At 45.0% G+C, this 27,718-nt stretch overlaps 1 protein-coding gene across 1 annotated transcript in view; it reads right to left on the bottom strand.

Moving 5' to 3' along the window:
• Fndc3b (fibronectin type III domain containing 3B) overlaps nucleotides 1–27,718 on the bottom strand; it is a 301,266-nt gene that overhangs the window by 223,637 nt on the left and 49,911 nt on the right. Inside the window, 1 exon segment of the mRNA XM_038347774.2 lies at nucleotides 8,423–8,561. Within this exon segment, the coding sequence (XP_038203702.1) occupies nucleotides 8,423–8,533 (111 nt within the window). The 5' untranslated portion in view covers nucleotides 8,534–8,561.

The following is a 27,718-nucleotide window of genomic DNA, read 5'->3' as shown; positions in this document are numbered from 1 at the left end:
CAGAGCTGGGGGGGGCGGGTGCTCAGTGGGTAAGGCACTTGCCTCGAAAGCATGAAGAAGATCTGAGCTCGATCCCCATGATCAGCATAAAAATGCCCGAGAGAGATGGAAAAATAAAAAAGAGGATCCTTGAAGGGTGGTGGCAGCACAGACCTGTAATTCCATCACTCGGGAGGCAGAGGCAGGTGGATCTCTGTGAATTCAAGGCCAGCCTGGTCTACAAAATCTAGTTCCAGGACAACTAGGACTGTTACACAGAGAAACCCTGTCTTGAAAAACAAAAACTCTCCATTGAACAAACAATCTTTACAGAACCCAATAGTTCAATAAAAGTGAAGTAGGTTTGCTGTGTGATAATGCTCTTGCACACTGTAAAGATTTGTCATTCATATTAATTTAGTAAAATGCTGATTGGTCAGTAGCTGGGCAGAAAGTACAAGCGGGGTGACCAGACTAAGAGAATTCTGGGAAGAGGAAAGGCAGAGAGACAGTCGTCATCCAGAAGCAGAGGAAGCAAGATGAGAATGCCTCACTGAGAAAAGGTAACAAGCCACGTGGCTAAACATAGACAAGAATTATGGGTTAATTTAAGTTGTAAGACGTAGTTGGTGATAAGCATAAACAATAGGTCAAACGGTTTGTAGTTGATATGAGTTTCTGGTGTTTATTTGGGAATGGATGGCTGTGGGACTGGGCAGGACAGAAACTTCTGTCTACAAAGGTTAACTGATCCGATAAGCCTAATGGCTACCAACATCAGAAGATCTTAGGGCAAGGTTGGTGTCCCATTGCCCAGCTCATGGCTTTCCTCCCTATTCCATTTCCTCAGTCTCTCCTCTATGCTCTGGTATATTCTGCATCCCTGTGCTGAGTGAGGTGGAAGCACTGAAGGCAAGAGGGAAGCTGTCGGGGGGAGGGGGGAATGTTATTAAGAAGAGCTCAGCCAAGACAGCAAAGCTCATGGAACTAGGAGACAATACTTGATGTCACAGACACACCAGTGACGAGCACCGTCTGAAGAGCACCGTCTGAAGCACGGAAACTCCTCGGCCTAGCACAGTGCCTAGAGGCATGTATTCAAAAAAACATCAAGAAAACTCTGGCTGTAGAGTCTGTTCTGGGAAATAAGAGATTTCAAAACAAAACAGGAAAGAAAAAATTCCAAAAAAAATGAGGGAAAAAAGTTTAATCTCAATAAAACGAAGTGCTATAGTCCAGCCCCTAGGAATAAACCAAGTCAAGAGAATTAGAAATGAGATCTCTGTAGCAGCCTGGTCCCAGAACAAGCCAGAGGGTGTTATCCTGGGCTGTCTAGACTGATGAAGGTCTTTACATTTCAGATTAACTTCCTGAATAAGCTTTTAAAAAAGAAAAAACAGAAGCTTAAAAACAAATATTCTGGAAGTTTAAAAAGGAAACTAAGAAGGAAGCCAGAGATAAGAAATATACCAAAGAGAACATTTGCCAGATGTCCTGTTCCAAATGCTACACAGTGTAAAGGACAATCAGTCCAGGTCCTTGCCCCCTGGGAGCCGACCCTCAGTAAACTCAACCATTACCTCCTCTCCACATGTAAGTGAAGAGATCTGGGGCCACCTTAGCAAGTCCCCTCACTCCATCAGCTTGTGTGAGCATCTGTCCTTCACCTCACAGCTCCTGGGAGGCGTTACAGTTCCAGACCAGAATGCTGTCAGAAACTGTTGATACTGACTCCTTTCATGCTCAAAACCACCTGCTGCATCTTATGCTAAAAACCCAGATCAAAATCTGCATTTCATACCAAGAACAGTAAATAACTAGTTATTAAAGAGAAGCGAAGTTTATTTAGCTTTGGTGATCTCTGCTTATCCAGAGTTCGACTGTGGGGTGCGGTGGACAGACTGTACAGAGGGACCGAAAAGACAGCTCACCAGGCTAAAGGCCCTGCAGCCACCATGGGATCTGCTGTACGGGGGATTGAAAAGACATCTCAAAGGGCTGAAAGCTGCCACCTGGGATCCAAGCTGGGTTCCTGGAACCCGTGTGCAGAGAGGATCAAGTCCCGCAAGTTGTCCTCTCACTTCTGCTGGCTCCCACCATGCCACACCAGCCCACACAAAATAAAAACATTATTTACAACACTTAAAGAGGAGGACACTTGGGAAACAGCAGTTCCAGAGGGGGCTGTTGCCCATCATTCTTGGGTTGTAGCTGAGAGCATGTGCACAGAGGTGCACAGGGGACCTGTACACCTGTTCATGGCACCACTGCTTATACTGCCCAAAGAGTAGAAACAACCAAAATGTCAGCCTCTGAATGCTGACTGCCAAGTGCAGGACCAACAATCACCCAGGAGACACACCTCTGCAATACCTGTGACAGTCTACCAGGGTCAGCTGAGGTGGGGGAGATGGCACCACCACCCAGGGCTGGAGCACTGAACTGGATTTTGTGAATCCAGGGGCAAACTGAGCACCAGCACTCATTGCTCGCCGAGACCGTCAATGACCCACTGGCTCACACTCTTGCTGCTCGACGGCCCTGCCATTGTGGACTGTACCCTCAAACTGAACCGAAACAAGCCCTTTCTCCCTCGAGCTGCTTCGTCAAGTCTTGTCACAGCGAGGAGAAAGCAATGAACTCACTTGACAGATGGCCCAAAGAAATGTGCTATTTCATAATATGGACTAACTGTCAAAGAAGAAGAAACAAAACGTTGATACACATTCCATACCTCCCTCCCCATCTCTCTCCCTTCCCCTCTTCTCTCCCTCCCTCCCATTTCATGAAGTGAGCATTTCTGCCCACTGTGCCCTGTCCACCATATGCCCTGCCTTGCTTGGCCCCAAAGACAAGGAGCCTCTGAAACACTGAGCCAAAATTAACTTTTCTTACCTCAACATGTTCATCTCAGGTATCTTTTCACTATGGTAAAAACTGACCAACACACAAAGTTCCATGTACTGTTCATGTAAATTCGTGAGGTGCATGTGTGTGACTATCTCAAGATAGCTGCTGCCGGGCGGTGGTGGCGCACGCCTTTAATCCCAGCACTCGGGAGGCAGAGGCAGGCGGATCTCTGTGAGTTCGAGGCCGGCCTGGTCTACAAGAGCTAGTTCCAGGACAGGCTCTTAAAAAGCTGCAGAGAAACCCTGTCTCGAAAAACCAAAAAAAAAAAAAAAAAAAAAAAAAAAAAAAAAAAAAAAAAAAAAAGATAGCTGCTAAGGAAGCCGAGGAAGCTAAGGAAGGACTGCTGGGTAAGTCATCCCTGCTCACAAGATATTCTGCTGCTCATTTCTCAAATGATAATGTCTCTATTAAAATTCCATTTAGGATGAGGATAACTTTCTTTAAAAATATTGTCTTCCGCTTTCCACTCATTTCCCCTTTTCTCTTACCTACATAAAATAACAAATCAAAGTTTTAAACATAGCATGACTTCAAATAATGAAAATAATGATTTCTCTTATCTAGACTAGAACCAGAGCACAGCTGAAAATCCTGACTAGAACGAATTCCACCCAGAAAGCTTCAGACAGGAAGGGGATGCGGCTAACGCTGGCTCCCTTACCCAGCACGGTTTTTGCGCATGCGGAATTGCCGAGAGTGTCCTCTGCACAGCTCTGAAATACTAAGAGCACAGTAAACACAGGCAAGGTGTGCCTGGTCCTCATAAACATTTGATCCAGCTCCTCACAGGAGAAGCCTGTGGCCGGGGGTCACTGCCTGCAGCAAGTAGTATTGAAGTTGCCATAGCGCTGCTTACCATTTATCATCCAGGCATGATGAATCCTGGTCTGGTACCGATGAGTAAGATATTTCAAATAGTTGGCTTACTAAGAAAATTTACATTAACATCAAATTGTTGTGGGATAATCTTTCTGTACACTGTGAAGATGTGACTCTGCCAAGCCACCTTCTGATTGGTTTAATGAAGAGCTAAACAGCCAATAGCTAGGCAGGAGAGGCTTGGTGGAGCTTCTGAGAAGAGACGGAAAACTGCAAAGAAGAGAGGTGGGATTTGCTAGTCAGACATTCAAGAAGTGGGACTCAGTACTGAGCAGAGGTAATGAGCCATGTGGTAGAACAAGATTAACATAAATGGATTGATTTAAGTTTTAAGAGCTAATTGGGAACAAGTCTAAGCTAAGGCCAAGTTTTCATAATTAATAAGTCTCTGTGTCATTATTTAGAGCTGGTAGCCCAAAGAAAGTCCATCTATACCAAATAGTTAAATGTAAATGTTAAAGCTTCCAGAAAAATCTAACACAGATTAAGAAGGCTGAAACACTCTCCATGATGTTGTGTGTGCATATACATGTTTGTGCAAGTGAACATGTATGAGCACATGTGTTTATGCAAGTTTACATGCATATACATGTGGGGCCATTATACACATGTCTACACATCCATGCAGAGGTCAGATCAACTCCTGCGCTGTTATTCAAACATAGACGACTTTACTCAGAGACAGTCTCTCCCTGACCTGGAACTTGCCAAGTCGTCTAAACTGGCTGGCCAGAAGGACTTACAGATCCCTGTCTCCACCACTCCAGCACCGGGATCATAAGCTATGCCCCATTGCTGTTTAGTTGTTTTTTTTTTTTTTAACATGGGTTCTGGGAATCAAACACAAGCCCTATACTTTACTGAGTGAACTCCCATCCCAGACACTGTGATATTTTTTAAGTGTATTCTCCATTTAGAAAAGCTTGGCATCTATTTACAAAATATATAAATTGATAAATTTTCCACTTTTAGCTTTATAGAATTCTTTCCAGTGGAGCAGATTTACTAAGTCAGTGTCAGAGCACAGGATAGGGACGTGCCATGTGTTCTTCTGGGACACCCAATCTTTCCGGTCTTCAGTCATGTCTCTGTGGCCAAGTTCACTTTTGAAGGAAGACTGGAAAATTCTGAAACTGAGGCCTCTTTATGCCAGCTAATAAGCTACAAAAGGCTGCTCTGGGCAAACTGAATCATAAAAATGAGGGCAAAGTCACCAAAGCACAAATCTGGGATGAAGCAACAAGGAAAGGTGGCTTTGGGAAGCTTGGCTATGGATGTCCACTGGGAGTCCTGATGCTGTCCAAACTAATCACCTTGGATTTTAAAACTCTTTTAATTAGTAAATATGAGGGCGACAGAACTGAAAATCCTGAAACCATTTACAGCACTTCCATAGCTTTCCAAAAACAGCTGCAAGACTAGAGGAAAGGAGAGTCCAGTCAGTGATGGAGAAAAGGCCAGGGTGCGGCAAGGTTACCAGGCTACGAGACAGGCTTTGCTCCAGGGGCAACAGGATGGCTTTGAATAAGGGATGAACATGAAAGACACTATATTTTGAACAGACAGCTCTGGTTTCTGTCTGGAGAATCAAGCAAAAAAAATCAGAAGCAGACAGACCAGTGAAGACAACTGCCAGGCACTGGCAAGGCACGGGCATGGGGCCCACGTAGTCACAGAAATGAAACAGACCTGGCAAGGTATGGACTCAGCAGGCACTGCCAATGGAAAGCCCAGAGTTTAGAATGAAATCCCAGAAGCATATGTTGAGAAGACACTGTGAAGACTGCAGAGCTGAAGGCTGGGAGGGAAAGAGAGGTGAAGGGCTCGGCCAACAGAAGTTCACTGCAGAGGGAGGGGAGGAAGCAGAGCAGCCGTGAGCAGGGCTTGTTTGCTGAGTGAGCTGTGGCTGTTTATGTGTATAAAGGAGCAGGCGTTACACAGTGTGACAGGATCTGATCCGGACAGAAAGAAGTGCTGCTACCGAGGTGAGAAGGGGTGAGCCACACCCAAACAACCAACGCTAGAAAGCACACGTTACGTGTATGCAGTTTTTTGTTTTGTAAGATTCATCTGATATTTATTTGACGATGTGTGAGAAAGTATGTGTGTGTGTGTGTGTGTGTGTGTGTGTGTGTGTGTGTGTGTATACACTCATATGTATTACCCATGAAGGCCAGAAGAAGATGGCAGATTCCCCCCAAAGTTGCAGTTACAAGTGGCTCACCCAACATGATGTTAGGAATTGAACAAATGTTCTTAACTGCCCTTGTTAGATATATTTTGTTCGTAAGAGATATATTTTTCATAAGAACACCACAATACAGAAGAAAGTAATACACGATTGAGCATCAAGGTCAGACCCATAGGCAATGCATACAAAGTACCTCTGTTAGGTACCTGACCAAGCATCTCAATAACAGATCATGATGGGGCAATGGGGAGCAGAAGCTCATATCAAACAGGTCACTGTTCAAGTTACTTGAATTATTAATATGCTTTGGATAACTATTTTTCAAGTTTACTCCCAATGCAACCATTCACTCTGTACGCACTCATAAGTAGATACTAACTGTAAAGCAAAGGCTAACCAGGCTACAACCCACAGCCCCAGAGCAGCTAGGTAACAAAGAGAACCCTAAAAGGGATGCATGGATCTCCCCGAGAAGAGGAAACAGAACATGCCCTGGGTACACTGGGGGCATAGAGGCGGGAGAGGATGGGGGATGAGAACATGAGAGATCAGAATGGAGGTGGGAAGGAAGGGAAGGGCAATCAAAGAGATATCTTGATAGAGGGGTCCATTCTGGGGTTAGGAAGAAACCTGATACCAGGGAAACTCCCAAGAAGCCACAAGGGCGATCCCAGCTAAGACTCCTTAGCAATAGTAGAGAGGGTTCCTAAACTGACCTTCCCCTGCAATCAGATTGGTGACTCCCCTAATGGTCATCATGGGGCCTTTGTCCAGTACCTGATGGAAGCAGATGCAGAGATCCATAGGCAGGCACTGGGCTGAGCTCCATGAGTCCAGTCGAAGAGGGGGGGAAGGGATTATATGAGCAAGCGGGGGATCGAGATCATGATGGGGAAACCAAGCTTGTGGGAGCTCATGGATTCTAGACAGATAGCTAGGGAGCCGGTATGAGAACAACCTAGGCCCTCTGCATCTTCGTGACAGCTGCGTAGCTTGGGCTTTTGTGGGGCCCCTAGCAGAGGTACCAGGACCTGTCCCTGGCGCATGAGCTGGCTCTTTGGAACCTATTACCAGTGGTGGGATGCCTGTTCACCCTTGAAGCAGGGGAAAGCACTTGGTCCTTCCTCAATTTGATTCTCATGGGAGGACTTACCCCATCTGAAAGGAGACAGAGGAGGAGTAGGGGGGTAAAAAGGAAGTGAGGTAGGGGAATGGGAGGAGAGGAGGGAGGAGAAACTGTGCTTAGTTTATAAAATAAGTTTAAAAAAAGAAAGAAAGAAAATGACCCCCCCCAAAGGGAGTGGCACTATTAGAAGGTGTAACCTTGTTGGAGTAGGTGTGGTCTTGCTGGAAAAAGTGTCACTATGGAGGCAGGCTTTGAGGTCAAGCTCAAAGCTCAAGCCACGCCCAGTGTCTCAGACCACTTCCTGCTGCCTGTGAGTCAAGATAGGACTCTCAGTCCTTCTCCAGCACCATGCTTGTCTGCATGCCATCACGATGATAATGGACTAAAGCTTTGAAAATGTAAACCACCCCAATTAAATATTCTTTCTTTTTAAGAGCTGTTACTGTCATGATGTCTCTTCACAGCAAGAGAAACCCTAACAAAGACAGAAATGTACAAAGAAAAAATATTAGATAATTACAAGATAGAACAAGCACAATTTTGGTTGTCATTTTTTTTAAAAAAAAAAAAAAAAAAAAAAAAAACAACAACATTATTAGAGACAATTCAGTTTCAATGAAAAAGGAGCAACTGACCTTACAGTTCAGATTTTCCCTAAGCGTTACACAGCTGACTTCCTAAACAGCTGCTGTGTGCCATAATGTTAAGTCATGAATGGTGCAGGAGTGGAGCATCTAGTAAATGTCCTCATAGAGGAAGGGTCACCCCCGGTTCCATGGTAGAAGGGTCACCCCAGGTTCCACAGAGCAAGGGTCACCCCAGGTTCCATAGAGGAAGGTTCTATGTTCTAGGTTCCATGGTGGAAGGGTCACCCCAGGATTCAGGGCAGGTTCTCCTGGACATGAGCAGATTTGTCAAGTACAATGAATGAATGAATGAATGAATGGTTTCACAATGAGTCATTTAAAAATAACATATTTTGGCAGGGCGGTGGTGGCGCAAGCCTTTAATCCCAGCACTCGCGAGGCAGAGGCAGGCGGATCTCTGTGAGTTCGAGTCCAGCCTGGTCTACAAGAGCTAGTTCCAGGACAGGCTCCAAAGCCACAGAGAAACCTTGTCTCGAACAACCAAAAAAAAAAAAAAATATTTTTGGTTCTTTAAGAATATTAGCTGAGTTTCTGATCTCAATTTTTTTCAAGTATTTTAAAAATCATATAGTACTTATACAATAACAAAAAACATCTCTAGAACCATGAAAGTTCAAAAGGTGAAGACTTCTGAATCCCCAAATCAATCAACTACCAGGTAAGGTTTCCCTGTCAGACAAGGTCACCAACCTGCTGGGCTGCTTCTCCATTCACCAAGTGGGGCATCATGGCCACCTCCCCGTTGAGCAGGGGTGGCAGTTCCAGGGGGATCTGGTCGGTCATCATCATGGTGACGTACATTCATGGAGAACTGCCCTCAACTTGCTACCTGCAAGAGACAAGAGAAACACCCATGCTTACAAAAATAAAAAATAAAAGGCCCATGACTAAAGCTATGAGCAATCCAAGTGTTCTCTGTAGGAGTCCATGCCCTCGTCGCAGAGAGCTGCTGCTAAGGTTTATGTCCGTCCCCACAGTGAACCAGGGAAGGACAAGGAAATAAGCAGAATTGGAAGACCAAATTCAGGCTCCCAGCATTTAGTTCAAAACTTTAAAACATGAATAATGGTAACAACCCCACCCCATTTTATCTGAGGATAAAATAAGATTGCATTTTCTAAAATAATTATTTATGTGTATGCCACATGTGTGCAGACACCGCAGAGGCCAGAAGAGTGTTCTGTCCGGTGAAGCTGGAGCTACAGGCTGGTCGAGAGCCACCCAATGTGGCTGCTAAAAGCTGCACTGAGGTCCTCTGCAGAGCAGCAAGGGCCTTTAATTTAAGGTCACATTTGGAGACAGTAAAAATAACAACCAGAAACTACAGTGGTCATCATAAGGTAATGACCAAAACAGAGGTTATAGCCCCAAAGAACTATACTTGTCATTCACAAAAAGCTTTCTCTTCCATCAAGATGAACATAATTCAGAAGCATTTAACACGAGCAAACTGAGGTTAATACATAACTGCAGCCTCAATTATCACGTTAAAAGACTAAGTAATCTGATAATCACCCATGTTCTAATTATTTCTCCTCGATCACTTCTTTGAGTCAGACACATAGGATCTCTTTTACTCAGACACTCTTTGGGCTCCCCTGTATCTATGACACACCCAAACCAGCTGGGCCCCAAAGCTGGTTCCCTTGTTTACACGGAACAAATGAAATTCACACTATATTCAAAATATCATAAATTCAAAAGAGCTTTTTTTCTCTCCCATAATTGCACCTTCCTCGTGTAGTCGGTGTGACAGCACACCAGGAAGAAAGTACAATAAATCCCTGGGGAATCACAGCTGTTCCGTAAAAACTATGCATGTATTCGTGCACTATGGCATGAAAAGTCTAGAAACACAGAAACATATCTGTGTGTATGTGTATGTGCATGCATTTGCATGTGTGTGTTATATATAGATCATATACACCCAATTTTAAATAATTTCCAAAGAAAATTATCATATATTTAAAGGCCAAAGTTTTATCATTCATAAAAACTCCCTCAAAATTACACGTTCAAAGCTACTTGACTAATGAATAACTTACTGTTAGTGTCTCACTGCAGGCTCACACACACACATACACACACACACTGCAGGCTGGCTTACAGTGCTGTATAGCTGGGCTCCTGTTTAGTAAGTAGTCTCTGCTCTTTTCCCCTACTCTTCCCATCCAGGAGCTTCCAGCAGTTGCTGGAGAAAGTGACGCAGACGGTGACTCTACCTTCTCTCTCTCTTTCTTTCTGTAGCAGTGAGCACCAGGTCCTCTCCCACCTCTCCCACTGAGATGGCCCAACATTCCCTGGACCATCTCCTCGACTACACAGAACCTGAACTCCCTGCTGTCACCCAAAGGCAGGAGTAAACTAACGGTAGGTCCTTCCCCACCCCACCCGAACCTGGTAGGTCCTGCAATTCCCCCAATTATGTAAGAGTATAGAAAAGAAAGACAGATGTTTGGGGCTAGGTAGGAGGGTGCAGGGAGAAGGCCTCCTTAAACAAGGCCTGCTGACAGTCAAAGCTATTCATGCTGCACACAGCTCAACACAATCAACTACTATTGTTTAAACTGGAGTTGAGTCTTAACTAGACACAAATTTCAAGTATTCCAGGTCCCCTAGGACAAAAGAAAAACTCAACACCACCTAGTCTAAGGCTGACAGTTCCATTTTAAAAACCTTCCTGGCTTTCTTCATGTTGAATAACAGGGCCTGTTAACAAGAAGACATGGCCTACCCAACCCTACTCAGCAGGACTCTCACACGTGATCATCAGTCCCAGGGCAGAGCTAGACTCCAAGTTCTGCACGAGTGGGTAAGGTGTGATCATATAAACAACTCCTGAAAGATGCCCTCTGACTCCCAGGCATGGCATGGCATACACACAAACACATACACAGCATATACACACAGCACACACATACACAGAGATCATACATCTTATATAAAATTTTAGAAAAACATTAACTTTATCTTCAACAGACTATCAGGTAGTAGACTAAGGTAGAAAAGACAACCATGCAGTCAGCATATAAACAGCCGTTTCCGTGGGAGCCCACATGGGACACTCACCATCTGACCAATGCAAGGCAAACACAGAAGCAACCGGCTCTATCCAGATAATTAAGGCGACCACCTATCAAGTTGCCCCTAAAATTACTCTAGGACAGAAACAGCCTAGCGCCATGGACCACAGAGAGAAGAGACAGGCAAGCAAGAGGACTGCCAAAGAATGAAAATGTGCGTAGAAGAAACGTTAGCATACACAGTGGGATCTTTTGGTGGAGGCTTGCTATCCAGCAGGATTCATCTATAAGGATTTGGGGTGGGAATTACAGATTCTCTTCATTACACAGAGAGCAGACCACACAGTTTTCATAAAACAGATCTGGAGCTGTTATTCATAACAGCAAGTTCATTCATAAGAGGGCGACCTGCCTGGGAGCCTCTGGTCTTAGGTATCCAAAGAAACTCACATCTGCTTCGAGGTGTTTCTTGTGATTTTTTTTTTGTTTACAGAGATGAGTCATTGCTATGTAGCACAGGTTGGCCACCAACTTGTGAATTTCAAACATTCCACCACCACAGTTAGCTCCTTTAAGTTGTTATACTCAGTCTCCCTTGTGTCCTATATCCCAGACCCACTCTCGTTCCTCCCTCTCTCTCTCTCTCTCTCTCTCTCTCTCTCTCTCTCACACACACACACACACGTGAGCACATGCACACACACTTGAGCACACACGTGAGCACATGCACACACACATGTGAGCACACACATATACACACACACACACACACAGTATTATTGATCACTTTCCCTCATCTCAGGACTGCACTATAAGTCTGGCGTCCTTTACTCTGAAAACCCAACTGTCACTTATATACACAGAGAAGAGTGGTCTCTGGGTGAGGCCTCAGAAACCCCTTGTACACCCTAAAACAACATCTGCCTTGGTCACTGCTTCCTCATCAACTTCAAGAGCAGCTGAGGGGCCAATGTGTACTCTCTGGTGAAGATGGACACCCAAGTCAGAAAGTCTCAGGAGTAGCCACACTAAGGAGGCATCTGTTTACTTGCCGTCTGCCCAAGAGACGTGGATTTGAACTAGACAAATCTACCTTAAGATTCATGTATTTTGGTCCAAGAAGCTCCAAACCCACAGCATCTGCCAACAGTCAGGAGCTCTCACACTGTATGGTTAAAGGGAGACCATTAACTTTTACATCCCTGGTTCGCTGCTAGCCACGATACGCCCACATTAGTTCCTGAGTAAGAGTGGGGAACAGGCACGAAATGAAAGGAGCAGCTCTTCCCTGTTAATAATTAATGCCTTTGTTAAAGACTACCGTATTTTAAAATAACTTCACCAGGCCCGCCAATTTCTCCATCTCTCTAGGCATTTGGCTTGGTGCCTTTTCTCCTTTCTTTGCGCTTTGGCCCTCCGTCTAGTCTATGAAACATGAGGTCAAATCATGAAAATCCTGATTTGCAGAAGAGACCTGACAACCCATCTCCAGAGGAGCAACTATACACAGGAAGAACGTCTTCTTCAAGGGCAGAGCCCGAAGCACTGCTGAAGTTCTTATGTCTGCAAACCTGCCTTCAAATTAGTAACAAAATGTCCTGATCCTCACTCAGTGAGCCAATGACCCAAATTTCCATACATTAATTCAAGATGTGAGTTAGCAGTACAGTGCACAAATTAGTTTCAGATGACAAGAAAAAGAACAACAGAACACCACCAAAAGGAGCAAGGTAAGGCCACCAGAGCTCTAGGAGCAGGGCCAGGACTCAGCAGGAGCAAGCAAAGACAAGCAAAGGCTCAGGCCATGCTCACCTCCCAATACGCTGGCCCCTGTGCTTCGTAGGAGGGGGCAACTAAAACCCACAAGTCAGTTTGAACTTTTGCTTCCATGACCAAATTTCAAATGCAATTATTTTTTGCACTGTATATGTTTGTGCCATGTATGTGCATGTGTGTATACATGTTCAAATGTATGTAGGCACACATGTACAAGTGCATGTACACATGTGTAGGTGCATTTGCAGACAATTTATTGAGGCACAGTTTCTCAATGAGCTTGGAGCTTGAAAATTCTTGCTAGTCTATCCAGCCTGTTCACCCCAGGCTTCTGTCTCCTCACCCCACAAATGCACATTCCAAAACCAATAAACACAAGGACCTAACAAGCACTTGCAGATAACCTCGAAGTTAATGCTTTAGACATCACTGGTGTTAACTTCTAGTCCACTCACTCCACAGAGCTACTGTCTTTCCAGTGGAAAACAGTCCAACTAGGCACTATCAGACAAACTAGATACCATGAAGATAATCGAATTCTACATGCTACATGTTTGTTCTGTAGTCTAAGGAACATATTGGTCATGGGCTCCCTGGAAAATTCACAGCCCGATTCAGATTTCATGAAAGGCTCCTTCTCTATTAAAAATGCCAATGGAAGTCAAGTGAGACAGTATAACCTGTAGTCCCAGCCGCTCAGGAGACCAAGGCAGGTGAAGAGCAGACACACTGATACAGTAAAAACAAACAGACAAATTGGTTCTAATAGTGAGACTAGCACAGGCCAAGTCTCTGAAAACTGTGGCTGCTATACCAGAAAAATGGTCTAGCTATCTAACACTAAAGCAGCCTTTCTAACGGCTCTGGGAAATGGGGAAAGTATACATACAAACACTTGCGAAAGCATCAGAAGCCAGGGAGACGGGGTTGTGCTGTTGGGTGGGGGATGGGGAGGGAGGGCGGTGTGGGAGATGGGGGAGGGCTGTGCTGTTATGGATGGGGGAGAGTTGTGCTGTTAGGGATGGGGGAGGGTTGCGCTGTTAGGGATGGGGGAGGGTTGTGCTGTTGGGGATGAGGGAGAGTTGTGCTGTTAGGGATGGGGGGAGGGTTGCGCTGTTGGGGATGGGGAAGAGTTATGCTGTTGGTGGGGGGAGGGCTGTGCTGTTAGGGATGGGGGAGAGTTGTGCTGTTGGATGGGGGAAGGTTGTGCTGTTGGGGATGGGGGTGGGGGAGAGGGCTGTGCTGTTGGGGATGAGGGAGGTCTGTGCTGCTGAGGGTCGGGGAGAGCTGTGCTGTTGTGGGGGGCAGTTAGGAAGGCTATTAAGGAATCACTATATTGTATATTTTCTTTTAAACTAATTTAACCATGAGATGACTGAGGTTTTACAAGACTGGCTTCTAAATCACTTCCAACAGAAAAGCAAAACCTAATAAAACTTAAGTAATGACAGACATTTGTGCAGCTGATTTATGTGTTTATGTTGTAGTTGTAGTAAAAAATAAAAGTCAAAATCTGACACAGAATCACACACCAGAGAAGAAAAGGCTGCACCCCAGAGCCTCCCCCATTCAGGTGTTCCTTCCATCCAGCAGCTGGCAGTCTCAGGACAGACAGCTTCCTTCTGTCTCTTTAGCAGCAAGCTTCAGAAAGAGGGCCAGGAAACCAGCCAGAACCTGCTTTATGCAATTCTGAAACAGAGGCTCCAGCAAGCACCTCCATTTCCCTCTCCCCTTCTTGACCAGATACTAGTTTGAAATGTAAACCCTTGACTGCTAATTCTGACCTAGAAACTCTGAAGAGGCCTCCATCCTATAAGCACTTCCCAGCAAAGCTAGCCAGGGTCTTGAGAATTACTTTGTATGTGTGCGTGTATGGCTTGTGTGTACCACATGAGCACCTGGTGCCTGTGGAGGTCAGAAGAGGGCAGCAGCTCCCCAATTGGATTTTGGATGATTAGGAGCCAATGTGTGGTTGCTGGGAATCACAATCGAGCCGTCTGCAAGCACAGGTACTCCTACTCACTGAACCATTTCTCCAACCCCCTAACCAGTAAAAATTACGGAAACAGCAACAGAATCAACAAGGGAAGGGGGAAAGGATTAAAACAATGTAGAGATATACCCCCATCTCCATTACCTCCAAACTCCTAAGAACATGTGCTCATCCATGCACACACAGCCACTTAGACCACATTCCTGAAATAGAGGGCTTCCCCTGCCTCTTCCAGGAGCACTGTGCTATGTCAGCACAGCAACCAGCTCAGCCTTGTGGAATTCCAGCCTGGCCACCAGGAGTCTGATGGGGGACATGGACATTAGATACGAAAGCCCAGGGGTGGTTCCATGAGTTTCCCTGAACTAAATCTCTGCTGCACTCTTTGCGTGACCATGAGGAAAGGTAGGCAGTGCAGGTAAATGCTCCCTTTACTGTTTCAGAAACCAAATTAATAGATGGAGGGAAAAGAAAAGGATAAGGAAAACAGAGACAGAGGAATGACTGCAACTACACTTTCCCCATGTCAACTGCTGAAAACAGCTCAAGGGACCAGGGAGAGGAGGGAAGGGGAAGGGAGACCTGATGGGGAGGCTGCCCTAACACCGACTCCTAGAAAATGAGTTCTGATCTGGAGTTTATCAGCCATTGGCTCTGCAGTTGAGCAATTAATTTTGTCTTTTATAAAGTAACACAATAAGAGATGAACCTTTCAAGGTCCTTTCTGTTCTTAGCACCAATTCCCTACCATGGTTACTGAATAGATTAAACCAAAGCTAGACTCAAGAAGGAGAATCTGAAAACTTCCTGTCTGTCTTCCTTGTTTAGGAGTGCCTTCAGTCTCCTTATTCAAAAGGAGCAACAACTGTACCGGAATGGTGAAAACCAAAACACACTCAGCATGCTGTGCTCGTCCTGGCTGCTGCTTCCGTGCCAGTGAAATCTAATTTTACAGCTGAGCTCCATGCTGCAAGAAAGACACTTGCCATGGCTTGCCACTCGAACGAAGGAAGGGGAGGTGATAATTGTTCATGCAGAAAAACCTCTTGAGACATGAGCAGTACCTGGAGGTATGTGCCCAGCTGGTTGGTTGAGGCACGAATAGTCTGGAATTTGCCTTCTTGTCTGATATGTGTTCATTAGTGAAGTCAAGTCACTTGTCTGGGGAAAAAAAATCTTAACCTTAAAAACATTGCGGCTTTTTGCATCCAATTAGAAGCACAGGAGGTTTGACAGAAATCCCGTGCAACTGAGTTCTTCCCATTAAAAATAACACTACAAATAGTCAAAATGAAGGACAAGCCAGAGAACTGCCCATTTTGCTCTTGTGAGAAAGGAGGGTAACTGACTGGTTGGCTGCGCTGGCCCTGACTTCAGCAATCCCCACATCCATAGGTGTGGGCAGGGGATAAATCCTAGCATGTTCACGCCCAGGATGTGAGGGGTTAGGACAGCGCTCACAGACCATGCCCTTTGGTGACTTGGCTTTGATTAAATCATACACAGTGCAGTCATGGCAGAAGTCAGAGTTACTCAGGAAAAGTACTACCTTCAGGAGGAAAAATGTGCAAATAAAAGTCTCCATTAATATACAGAGGTGGCTTTCAGAGTACCCCCCCCACAAGCCAAACCTTCACAGAAAAAAAATTACAACACTATTTGAATACAATCTCGTGACTTCAAATGCACATGGCACGTAGGTAGCACGTCAGTCTGCAAATATTAACTGAGAGGACAGGGGCTTATCTACAGAAAGCTTACCAAAGCTTTGTCGGCTTTATTCACTGTTTCGAATAGCGTTGAAGTAGGCTGCTGGCATAATTAGGCAATTTTATTGGAACACCTAGATTCCAGGTCCCCTCATACCACAGTGACTCCCACACCCCTCCCTGCCATCCCAAGGATGACAGCCTAGCATCACAAGAACATTCCAGAACTATGAGCCCTTCTCACACACAGCAAAGCCAACTTGGTGGCATACCTTTTCTAAGGACAGCGGTAACGGAAAGCATGTATTGTCGGTGAATGTGGAGTTTCATGCACATTTCCTATCCTCTTTTCCATGGGATGATAGACAGTAAGCTAGATAAGGGTCGGTAAGCTAGATAGGGGTCGTCTGAGAGCTACCTTGAAAGCCTGCTGGATGGGGCGGAGGAGTGAGGGATAATGGAAGTCAGACACCCCGCACACCCTCCCAGCCTAGCTCCTGCCTTAGCCAGCCTGCAGCAGCCTGCAGATACAGATGCCTGACACCCTGAAAGCACTGCAAGGGGCCTGCTGTATCCCAGGTCCCTACACAGGCTCCCGGACTCTCAGGATCTCTACCTGCAGTGTAAGTAACTGGTTCTTCTAGACTGTTGCATACCACCAAAGTGCACTTTCTGTCTCCACCAGGAGATCACGTATGAACCAAGTTTGTATGCAAACCATCTGAGCATCTACCTGGGTACTAACAACCAAGGACAGCACCCTTTCAAGGGGAAGGGTCTTTGGATTGCTTTCTGGAAGGGTGAGGAGGAGTTCCACAACATTCCTTCAGCCTGCTGTCAGAGCATCTTCCACACTAATCCCATGTGGCCTCACAACACGCATGTGAATGGTCAGCACCGTTTTCATGACAACCAAGTCATCTGCCCAAGGAGAAGCAGACAGAAGTGCACACAGTGGGCAGAGAGCCAGGCTCTCGGTGACGCTGAGGCTCTAACAACAGAACACAACTGGATGAGCCGACGGCAGACTGTGTGAGCTGGTGAGTTTGACACAGTAGACAGAACCCAGCAGTGTGCAAGTGAATTCCAAAGATACCCTAAGAGAGTCAGCCTCTCCTTCCAGCCCCATTCCATCCCTTCTGCAACAGCAACTCACTTCCAGCTTTGGGTGAACCCTTACCAAGACAGAGATTTCATCATTTCAAAGAACATTATAAGACATCTTAAGGAAAGCTAAACAAATCCAACATACACTAACTTAGCCCAGATGGTGGAAACTTAGAGCAGAGGACGGAGAGAGAACCCAGTGGGGAAAGGTATTTGCTTTTACTTAAAGACCTGAGGTCTATACCTGCAACCAACACAGCAGAACGAGAGGACCAATTCTAACCTCTGTCTGACTATCTGTCTCTCTGTGTCTGTCTCTCTGTCTCTCTCTGTCTCTGTCTCTCTCTCTCTCTCTCTCTCACACACACACACACACACACAAAACCAACATGGTGGAAGGAGAGGACCAATTCTAACCTCTGTCTGACTGTCTGTCTCTCTGTGTGTCTCTGTGTCTCTGTCTCTGTCTCTCTGTTTCTCTCTCTCTCACACACACACATAAAACCAACATGGTGGAAGGAGAGGACCAATTCTAACCTCCCTCCCTCCCTCCCTCCCTCCCTCCCTCCCTCCCTCCCTCCCTCCCTCTCTCTCTCTCTCTCTCTCTCTCTCTCTCTCTCACACACACACACACAGACACACACACACACACACACACATGCACATACACAAATATAGTAAAACTTAAAATATAGTAGAAAAAGGCAGAAATCAAATTATAAAAGACTAAAGTTTGGCTCCTGTAATGACTAGAAGGTGTGTCATCATTGAAAACAAAATCACAGGAGAGGGGGCAGCTTTGCAAGTTACTGACAGCTGGGGAGTTGTTTAAGCTTTGCTACAAAAGTTCTCAAGATTTTTAGGGCCTTTTATCTAGCACATAGAAGGACACCTTGGCTGCGTCTCTCTGTAAGAAACAAACTAATACTGACCATATTCCACAAAGGACTTAGCCAAAAGGCACCTTCTAAAATAACATCAGTGAAGCTGTCCAGATAACCAACCCCTACCCAACAAACACCACTGTGTGCCAGGCCCCGTTGCAGGAGTCTACACTAAAGGCCAGAGGTTAAGTGACACTGTAGTGAAACATATATGGGATTAGGTAGGAATCAGTCCACACCAGACTTCTGGCAAAACTCCATGCATGTCTGCAGCCCTCCACTCTGCCTGAAGTCTTTCATCTATAAGCCCCATTGTCTAAATTTAGTTTCCCAGCTGTGGCCTCTCCATTATCTTTGAAATCTGGCAGGTGTTGACAAGGTAAATATCTGCAGAACATGCCCCTTGCCTTAATCTTCACTTTAAAATAATATTTATTATTTTTAATTATACATATGTGTGTATGTCTGTGTGTGGTACCCATGGACTTAAGATCTTCTGGAGTTAAAGTGACTGCAGACAGGTGCTAGGAACTGAGCCCGGATCCTCATCAAGAGCAGTGTGCTCTCAACGACTGAGGCCACTCTCCAGCACAGAAAGTAATTTTCAGTGGGGCCCAACTTCAGTCCCATGGCCTTTGTGCCCTCCAGGCTGTTAAGTGTAGCTCCCACGCCTCATCAAAGGTGCATCCTTTTGCAACAGTGACTACTACAGAGACCCACAATTGGTCAAAGCGGAGAGTGTCTGTGGAGTGCCCAGCCACAATGGGTACACCTGCAGTGCAAACTCTACACCCCGTCCTTCTGTAATCAGATGCCCACCTTCCATAAAGCAAAGATCAGCATCACGGATGTCAGGACAATCAACACTGTGCAGGCACTCCTGGACTCTTACCTGCTCAGGTGTCCGCACCCTCCCTGGCTGTGCACTCGAGCCCACTTGAAATCTCGCGAGGATTTATTGAAGTATTGTGTAGCGTCGCTCCTCTATTTATATCCTTCAAAGAACCCAGAAAGAGTTCTCCTGGGGCATAAAGAGAACTCTTCAGACAAGAACCTCAAGTTTCAAAGAGACAGAATGATCAGGAAGACATTGAAATTCACTTCCTAAAGTAGTGAGCTAACAAAATCTAAATAAACCACAGCAAACAGACTTGCATTCAGCAAACGCAATGTGGACGAGAGACTTCCCTTTCATTTTTAAAAATAGGTTTAACAGGCATATTAATTTTCCACTGGCCACTATAAATAAGTGGAACTCCAAAATATCTTTCTTTGCAAGGGACTTCTAGCCAGGCCCTGCTCGCCTGACCCCGAGTGGAAGGCGTGTTTCCATTGCCCAGAGGCTGCATTGTGAGCTGTGGGGACCACTTTTCACAGCCCTCCCATTCAAAGGCGGCTCCACAATAGGTGCTCACACAGGAAGCAGGCCTCAGCACAGAGCACCTCTGCAGTTCCAGAGAACTTGCCAAGGTCGCCAGGATGGTGAGCCACTCCAAATGCCATGTTCACAGGCCCTGGCTGCCTACACTTGTAGGCCAACAAAGCTTGTGTTGTTTACTGCAATTCTCTGGAATTCCTCCCAAGGTGAAAGCAAAACTGGCGAAGGGTCCATTTCAAAATCTTTCAAGGGATCACTTTGCTTAATTAACACACACACACACACACACACCACACAAACACCAGAACTGGGAAGCTAACTCAGTGCTGCCTTGCAAGCGGAAGGACCTGGGCTGAACTCAGAACCTACCCAATCTAGTGAGCTGTAAGTCAGTAAGAGACCTTGTCTCAAAAGAGAAGGTGGACAGCCTCTGAGGAGCAACACTCAAGAGCTCTCTGCCTTCCACATGTGTGAAGCGAAACAATTTAAAAATGTAAAGCCCTAAGCCATGAAGTTACTTTCCTAAACTCAATAATAGAAAACCCTCTCAAGAAGCTACTGTTTTTTAATGCCTGGAAAACGTGGCTTCTAAAGCATGGCTACTGGTATTTGACCTTGTAGAGAAAAGAAAAATGGTCATGTTACCTCAATTAGAAAAGCACGGGTTTTCAGGAATACAGCAAAGGGACTAAAGATATCAGAGGCCACGGACACATAACTATCAAGTGGATCTACCAGCAGGTGAAAACACAATGACCAAACCTGGTCAGCTCGGTACTAAATTACTGCTGTAACCTCTCCTGCTCTGCACAGTTAGAACTCTTCCTCTGCGCACACACAGCCTGCTTCTGTAAGGAGCATTTGATTCCGCTCTCAATACCTCAGCTTCTCAACTTGCAAAAGAGAAATAATGTCGACTCCCTAATGGTAATATTTTGAGACCATAAAAAGTGATTATTGGGCAAAGGGCAGCTCAACTGGCTTTCTTTTCTCATTTCTCAAATTAAAGTTCCAAATTTCTTGTCAGCCTTAATAAACAACAGACTCCAAGAGAGCAACAAGATCACAATTAGCATAAACAGAGCCTCTATATTTTATAGAAAATTGCTACAGACCACTATTCTATGCCTGCCAATCAGAAATCATGTCTAGGTGTGTGCGTGTGTGTGTGTGTGTGTGTGTGTGTGTGTGCATGTCTACTGATCCCTGCCTCCCAAGCACGGGGACTACCGGCATGCCCCACCATATCCTGCTTTGCGTATGTGAGTTCCAGAACTCAGGCCAAGAATTTTACCAATGGAGCCATCTCCCCAGTACAGAAATCCTACCTCCCGCTGGCTTCAGGAAGTCACTATGCAATGGGAAGAAGGCAAGCCAGAATTTCATGAGGAGGGGCTTACAGCATAATGCTCAGAGAAATACACACAGCTGAATTATATAAATTATTGAAAAGATTGACCTGAAATAGAAACAAAATGCTGACAAGCTAACCTGCTGTCTAATGCAGCCATGAATGAGTTATGCTTTTCCTTTTCTACTTATACTTTTAAAACAACCTAAAATGAGCATCTATAATTTGTACAGTGATAAAAATTAACTTTTAAAAACCCATATAACTCAATTATCTTTCACCACGTGATTGTCGGAATTTTTGTAATGAAATATTCTGAAACTACAATTAAACAAAAAGAGCTGGGGGAGCTGGGTTTGTCCAAATCTCACAGAACTAATTGCCACCATTCAACTCTGACTGTGGGACCCAACAATGGCAGAACATCTGTGGTTAAGTAATAGTTTGATAACATTCACAAAACCAGCCCTTGGGTCATCTTGCTGAGTAATCCCTAAATTAGGCATGCTCACTAAGACCAACCCAAACATCTAAAGGGGGGGTGATGGGTGGGGCCCATTCCCCAGGCTTACTTTTTTTAGATAACCTGATCCATAAAAGCCTCCTCTTTTGCCAAAATAAATCAGACTTTCTGGGTGGAGTGCGCTCTGTCAATCAAGTGAGAACCAGCTAAGCTAAACCTAAGAATAGAATCTGCTACATACTTTAGCTGCAGCAACTATGCTAGTCCCTAGCTGCCATAAAAGAGTTCAAAAGCTCTGACTGAGAGGCACAGAGGGTGGGGTCAAAGTGTTCCTGAGAGTGAGCAGGCCTAGTCTTCCAGTACTGAAGAAGCCACTACCCAGTGCTATCTAGGCAGGTTTGCTCCACTCCCAGCCCTCTTTCAGAATCTTACAAAACCATTTGTGCCACGTTTCTGTCCCATGTTCCCCCTATGGAACACACAGGCTTAATCTTAAAATACATTAAAGGATAAAGCCAGGTATAACTGTTCATAATCACAAACTCCGAGACAAGACTCAAATAAAATGATAATGTCAGCATGTCAATCTTGTTTTATGTGTGTGTTACACGCACATTACTGTGTAGGCACATGCACACACACACCCATACATGAACATGTAGAGACAAAATCAAGCTGTCTGGACTTCCTCTATTGCTCTCCACCTTGCCACCTCTTCTCTTATTGAAGCTGAACCTTGCCGTGTTGGCTACACTGCTGGCCAGCAAGCTCTCTGGATTGGTCTTTCTCCAGTCCACATGCCTGGCTTTTTACATGGGCACTGGGGACTTGAAGTTGGGGTCCTATGTTTGCATAGTAAGTATTCTTACCCACTGAGCCATCTCGCCAACCTGTATCTTTTATTTCTAACGGTTATGATGATAAGACAGACAACTTTTGAAAACTAAGACTGGAGAGAGAGCTCAGTTTTGGTGGAGCTGCCCATCAGGAACAAAGCCCTGGTCTACCCTTACCACAATATAAATCAGGTGAGCTGCTGCCTGCTTGCAGGTCCAACACTCATGGGGCAGATGCAAGACGGTCAATTCCAGGTCATCCTTGCTATACACCTGCTACAGAGGACAGTCTAGACTACAAGAGACTAATAATAATAATAACAATAACAACAACAACAACAATAATAATAAAAGACCTAAGCAAGAACTGGTTCCTACCCTTAGCAGAAAGGTAGAAGAAGAACCTAGGAGAGCATGCACTGGTAAGCCACGGGTGCACAAAGGCATGTTTGTTTTCTTCGGAAATGATAGTATACTGGAAGGGCGTATCACTCAGATGCATGCATCTCTTGAGGAGAATTATGAATGAACTCTGAATTAATTAGAATACAATTATGCATCTATGTCTACCATGCATGCAAGTTTCTGAAAACCCACAAAGTTCATTCCAAATCTCCATTAGAGCAAAGAAAGGACATTTCCTGCTGGTTGTTCACACCTCTTTCACAACTGGCACACACCAGCAATCAAACGCCAGGACACTTGGCCCCAAAACACTTCACCTTGAGCAAAGAGGCATATCTTGCCAGTAAAAATATTAATAGAGAACCAAACTGGCAAAATGTATGGCATGACTCCAAATGCCTTTGCATATAAAGGTAAACACTGAACATGGACAGCTGGAAGTTGGGAGGAACTTCATCCATGCAGTGAAACACACTATGGCAATTTGAATGGCTATTGAAAGGAATCTGCTATCACTGCACAGCCATTCAGAGATGGGGGCTATCACTGCACAGCCATTCAGAAATGGGGGCTATCATTGCACAGCCATTCAGAGATGAGGGGGTTATCACTGCACAGCCATTCAGAGATGGACACATTGACATGAACAAGGCTCAAGCTGCAGGCCTACCTGTGTAAAAAAGAGTGGGTACATGTTGATCTTCTCATGGAATGGGTATAGGGTTTTAGGGAGGGTGACTGCACACCTATGATCCCACTGCATCAGAGGTAGAAGCAGGAGTCACAAGATCACAATCAGTCTGAACACACAAGAAAACTCTCTCAAGAAAGCAAGGGTGTAGAAAGAGAGGGAGAAAAAAGAGATGGGAGAGAGAAGGAAAAGGAATAGAAATGGAGAGGAAACAAAGAAAAAAGTTAACAGTCTTCCCGCTATGGAATTAGGTAAGATGAAGCTTTTGTCTTCTTCCTGGCAGCGCCACAGAGCTCAGGGCCTCTACATGCTAGAGGAACGCTCTACCACAGAGCCCAGGGCCTCACAATGCTAGAGGAACGTTCTACCACAGAGCCCAGGGCCTCACAATGCTAGAGGAACATTCTACCACAGGGTCCAGGGCCTCTACATGCTAGAGGAACGCTCTACCACAGGGCAGAGTCTCAGCCCTTTTTTTACTTTTAATTTTGAAATAGAGTCTCACTCGGTTGCCCCGGTTAAGTTTGAACTCACATTATAGCCAAGGCATGCCTTGAACCTGTGATCCTCCTGCCCCAATGTTCTCAGTGACCAGATTTACATCTGTACATCCCTGCTTTACCAGGCCCAGCATTTCTGGAGAGTTCCATCAGCTGTATCAACCATGGTGGGAACATAGTTCTAGAGCAGAGCATTTCCCTACCAACTGCCAGGACCTGGGTTCAGTCCCTAGTCAATTTCTATGTCTTTCCATTGGGCCAGAGGCAGTAACACACTCAGGGCTGCCCTTTCCTACAACCAAACGGTCTTCTGGAACAACTCTGGAAGGACCACATGAGTCTGTTTACATCTCATCACCATGGAAATGTGTGATGACATTCGGTGGCTAAGGGATCACTAGGCAGCAGGAATTGTTCAGAATCTTATAGGACCTCCATAGTTACAGGGAGCATCTTTGGGTAAAACCATCCTGGTGAAAAGATGAGAAGCAAAGAATGAACATCTAGGGAAAGACAATTCTATTACAAAAAAAAAAAAAATCACCCCCACAACTTCCAGTTATGAACCACTGGCTGTGACAGCCCACTCCTTACATCCTACCTCCCCACAACCCACCTTCCCACAGCCCACCTCCCCACAGCCCATCTCCCCACAGCTGTCAATGAGACAGTTCACTATGGAAGACGTGGATCTAAGAAAATATGCCCCCCTTCATTGCAGGACCCCCTGAGCCACCGGCAAGACCATCAGGTTTGTGAACCCCCCAGAAACTACTTTAAATTTCAAAATCCAGTCTAAAAAGAAACTTCACAAATTTCAACTCTGACTCAGACCTGCAGAATATGTACATAACCCCCATATACCAGAGCTTCAAAATATCATAACCCAGAATTTTCTTTTATTATAGCATATCCTTCAGTTAGTTATCCCAGGATTTCCTCTGTCGAACAGTCAATAAAATGTACTTACTAGAATAATAGGAAGGCAAGAATAGTTAAGGTCGGAATTAGAACTGCTCCCGAGTCAATGAAAACCATGAATTGCTGGATATTTTTAAGCCATGCTTGCTGAATGGTATCTTGCTTTGAAGACGCCTGTCACCTCTGCACCTTCCTCTCCAATGACACTAGTAAGCACAGCAGCCCCCTGGCTCTAAAGTGAATCCAGACACATTTATATTTGAAAAAAAAAAAGGGTAGGACCAGTTTCTCCAGTCTGCTCTCTCTCTCTCCTTTCCCTTTGGTCCACTTTGTCCAGCAATGCAGGCCACATGACTCATTTCCAGGACATCCTTCCCACTAAGCTCCTTCATTCACTGAGCAGAGATTTTCCAAGCAGGGGTTAGGTCAGAAGAGCATCATGGGAGATGCAACAGTCGAGGGGATAGTTCCACAAAACAACTATTTTGGTTATGGTCTCTCCAGGTATGGTACTGGGCCTCTTGTCAGCAGAACCCAAGGGGCTGCAGGTTTGAAATGGAGACTCCTGACAGATAAAGATGGAAGATCCACACAGAAAAAAAAAAAAAAACATTTTAAGAATAAAAAGTGAAGTGCTGATACATGTTACATGACCCTTGAAAAAATTTACTCAAGGAAAGAGTTCACCAAGGCTCATACATTGTATGATCCCCTCTAAATGAAATGTTCAGAACATGCAGAAACAGAAAGAAGACTGTCTTGGGTTGTTTGGAGTTTGGGTAAGAAGCAACTGCTACCCCTAATACAGGCAGAGTTTTGATTTTTTAAGGCATGTGATAACAGCAATGAATGCACACCTTTAGAAATATGCTCGTGATATTGCCGTCTGTAAGTCAAACAAACAGACTGCGTTATATGTGGACTATAACTCACAGGTATTAAATGGCTCACTCAGTAAAGTGCTTAGCCAAGCAATCAGGAGGACTTGAGTTTAATCCCCACAACCCACATTTAAAAAGCCAAGTCCTGGGGAGGCAGAGACAAGTGGATCCCCGAGGCTCTGTACCCTACCAGCCCAGCCTATACGGTGAGTTAAAGATCAGGGAGAGACCCTGACTCAAGAGCAAGACTAAATGAAAAGATAGGTAGACAAGTGTCCTAAGAAGGACTCATGTGTGCACATACACAAATGCACACATGCACACACACAGAGATCAATCTCTCAATCCTACCTTACATTTCAGAGACCGGAATCTCTAGATGGCCAGGGCATCTCTCCTTTGAACAGAAAGAGTTTTCTTATGTGCCTTTCACTACAGACTTCAGAACACTCCTCGGGACATCGGTGTCAACACCAATACTACATTACTAGATACCAAGAACTACTCTACTGTGTACCACTAACAAAGCTTCAACTCCGGTGCAGGGAGTAGTGGCACACGCTCGTGACACCAGAGCTTAGGAAGTTGTGGCAGGTGGACTGTCACCTCACCGCCAGTCTGATTCTGTCTCAAAAAGAAAAGAAAAGATGTGGGGTCCCCACTGGGGAAGAGAGCTCGCTCAAGAAAGTGGCTGCCTTGCAGGCATAGGATCTGAGTTCAATCCCCCTAGAATCTATGCACTAGGAGGGCAGAGACAAGAAGGAGCCCTAAGGCTCAATAGAAAGCTAGTCCAGCCTAACGGGCAAGTTCAAAAGAAGTAGACAGTACCTGAAGAATGACACCTGGTATTAACCTCTGACCTCCACATGCATGTGCATACATTCACATCATATATATATATATATATATATATATATGATATATATATATATATATATCATATATATACGTCCAGCAGGTATCTGCATAGGAGAGTTATCATTTTATACTGCTTGAAGGTATCTACAGCTGTCTTCAGTCCAGTACTACCAACCTCTACCATAAAGGGGTGTGTGTGTGTGTGTGTGTGTGTGTGTGTGTGTGTGTGTTTCTATCTGTAACGTGACTTTACACAGCATTTGTAAACAAACTGCTGAGATCAGAAGTATCTTGATGACCGTGAGATGGTCAAAGAAGATGACCCATCTAAGGAACACTGCTGGGAAGTCTTATTCTAAGAGGCTTTCTAAAGTCACTGGCTCAGCATCCCTGTCCCTCCGCACACACCCCAAGTCAGAAAGACAGCCATTCCTGGAAAGGCGAATGGGCACTTTGCAACGCTGAAAATAACTTGGGAGGCTGCTCTTGCCAAAATGGATAAGATATATAATCCCAGCGCTCAGGAGGCAGAGGCAGGCAGGTATCTGTGAGTTTATGACCAGTCCGATTGGCACAGTGGGCTTCAAGTCAGCCAGATCTCCACAGTAAGACCATCTCAAAAAAATTATATATACACAAACATAATTGTATACATATACAAATCTGACATTAAATGAATATTTAAATGTATTTCCAACTAATGAAAGCAAACTTTTTGAACAAACTGACTGTTGGGTGCCAAATTTAAGATACATATACATATGCATTCTTACTTTTCCAGCACAACAGCTACAAGACAAACAAATACACATCAGTGCATACACATAAGCATGCACAGATACCAGTACATGAGTGCACAAGCATGCAGATGCATTGCAGGGGCGTGTGCACAGTAAACTGCACAGTGTAATAACACCCATTTCTAACATGAACTGAGAATTCCTTATCACAAACGCTCAGGACCCTCTTGATTTTAGAGTTTTCCCAGAGTTTGGAATATTTCCATGAATTTTGCTAGTTGAACACCCCCAATCTGAAAATCCATAATGTTCCAAAATCATAATAGTTTTGAGTATGAACTCAGCTCTCAGAAAGTTGGAGATTCGAGAATAACTTCGATTTCTGGGTTGGAGCACCCACCTGCCAATTATGGGGAACACCTGCCAGGGCACAGCTCCGCTCACAGCTCACCTTCCTCCATCAGCTTTGG

This window comes from Arvicola amphibius, chromosome 11, assembly GCF_903992535.2.
Source record: "Arvicola amphibius chromosome 11, mArvAmp1.2, whole genome shotgun sequence".
NCBI lineage: Eukaryota > Metazoa > Chordata > Mammalia > Rodentia > Cricetidae > Arvicola > Arvicola amphibius.
The sequence above is the reverse complement of the archived record's forward strand: the minus strand, read 5'-3'. Positions and strand labels throughout refer to the sequence as shown.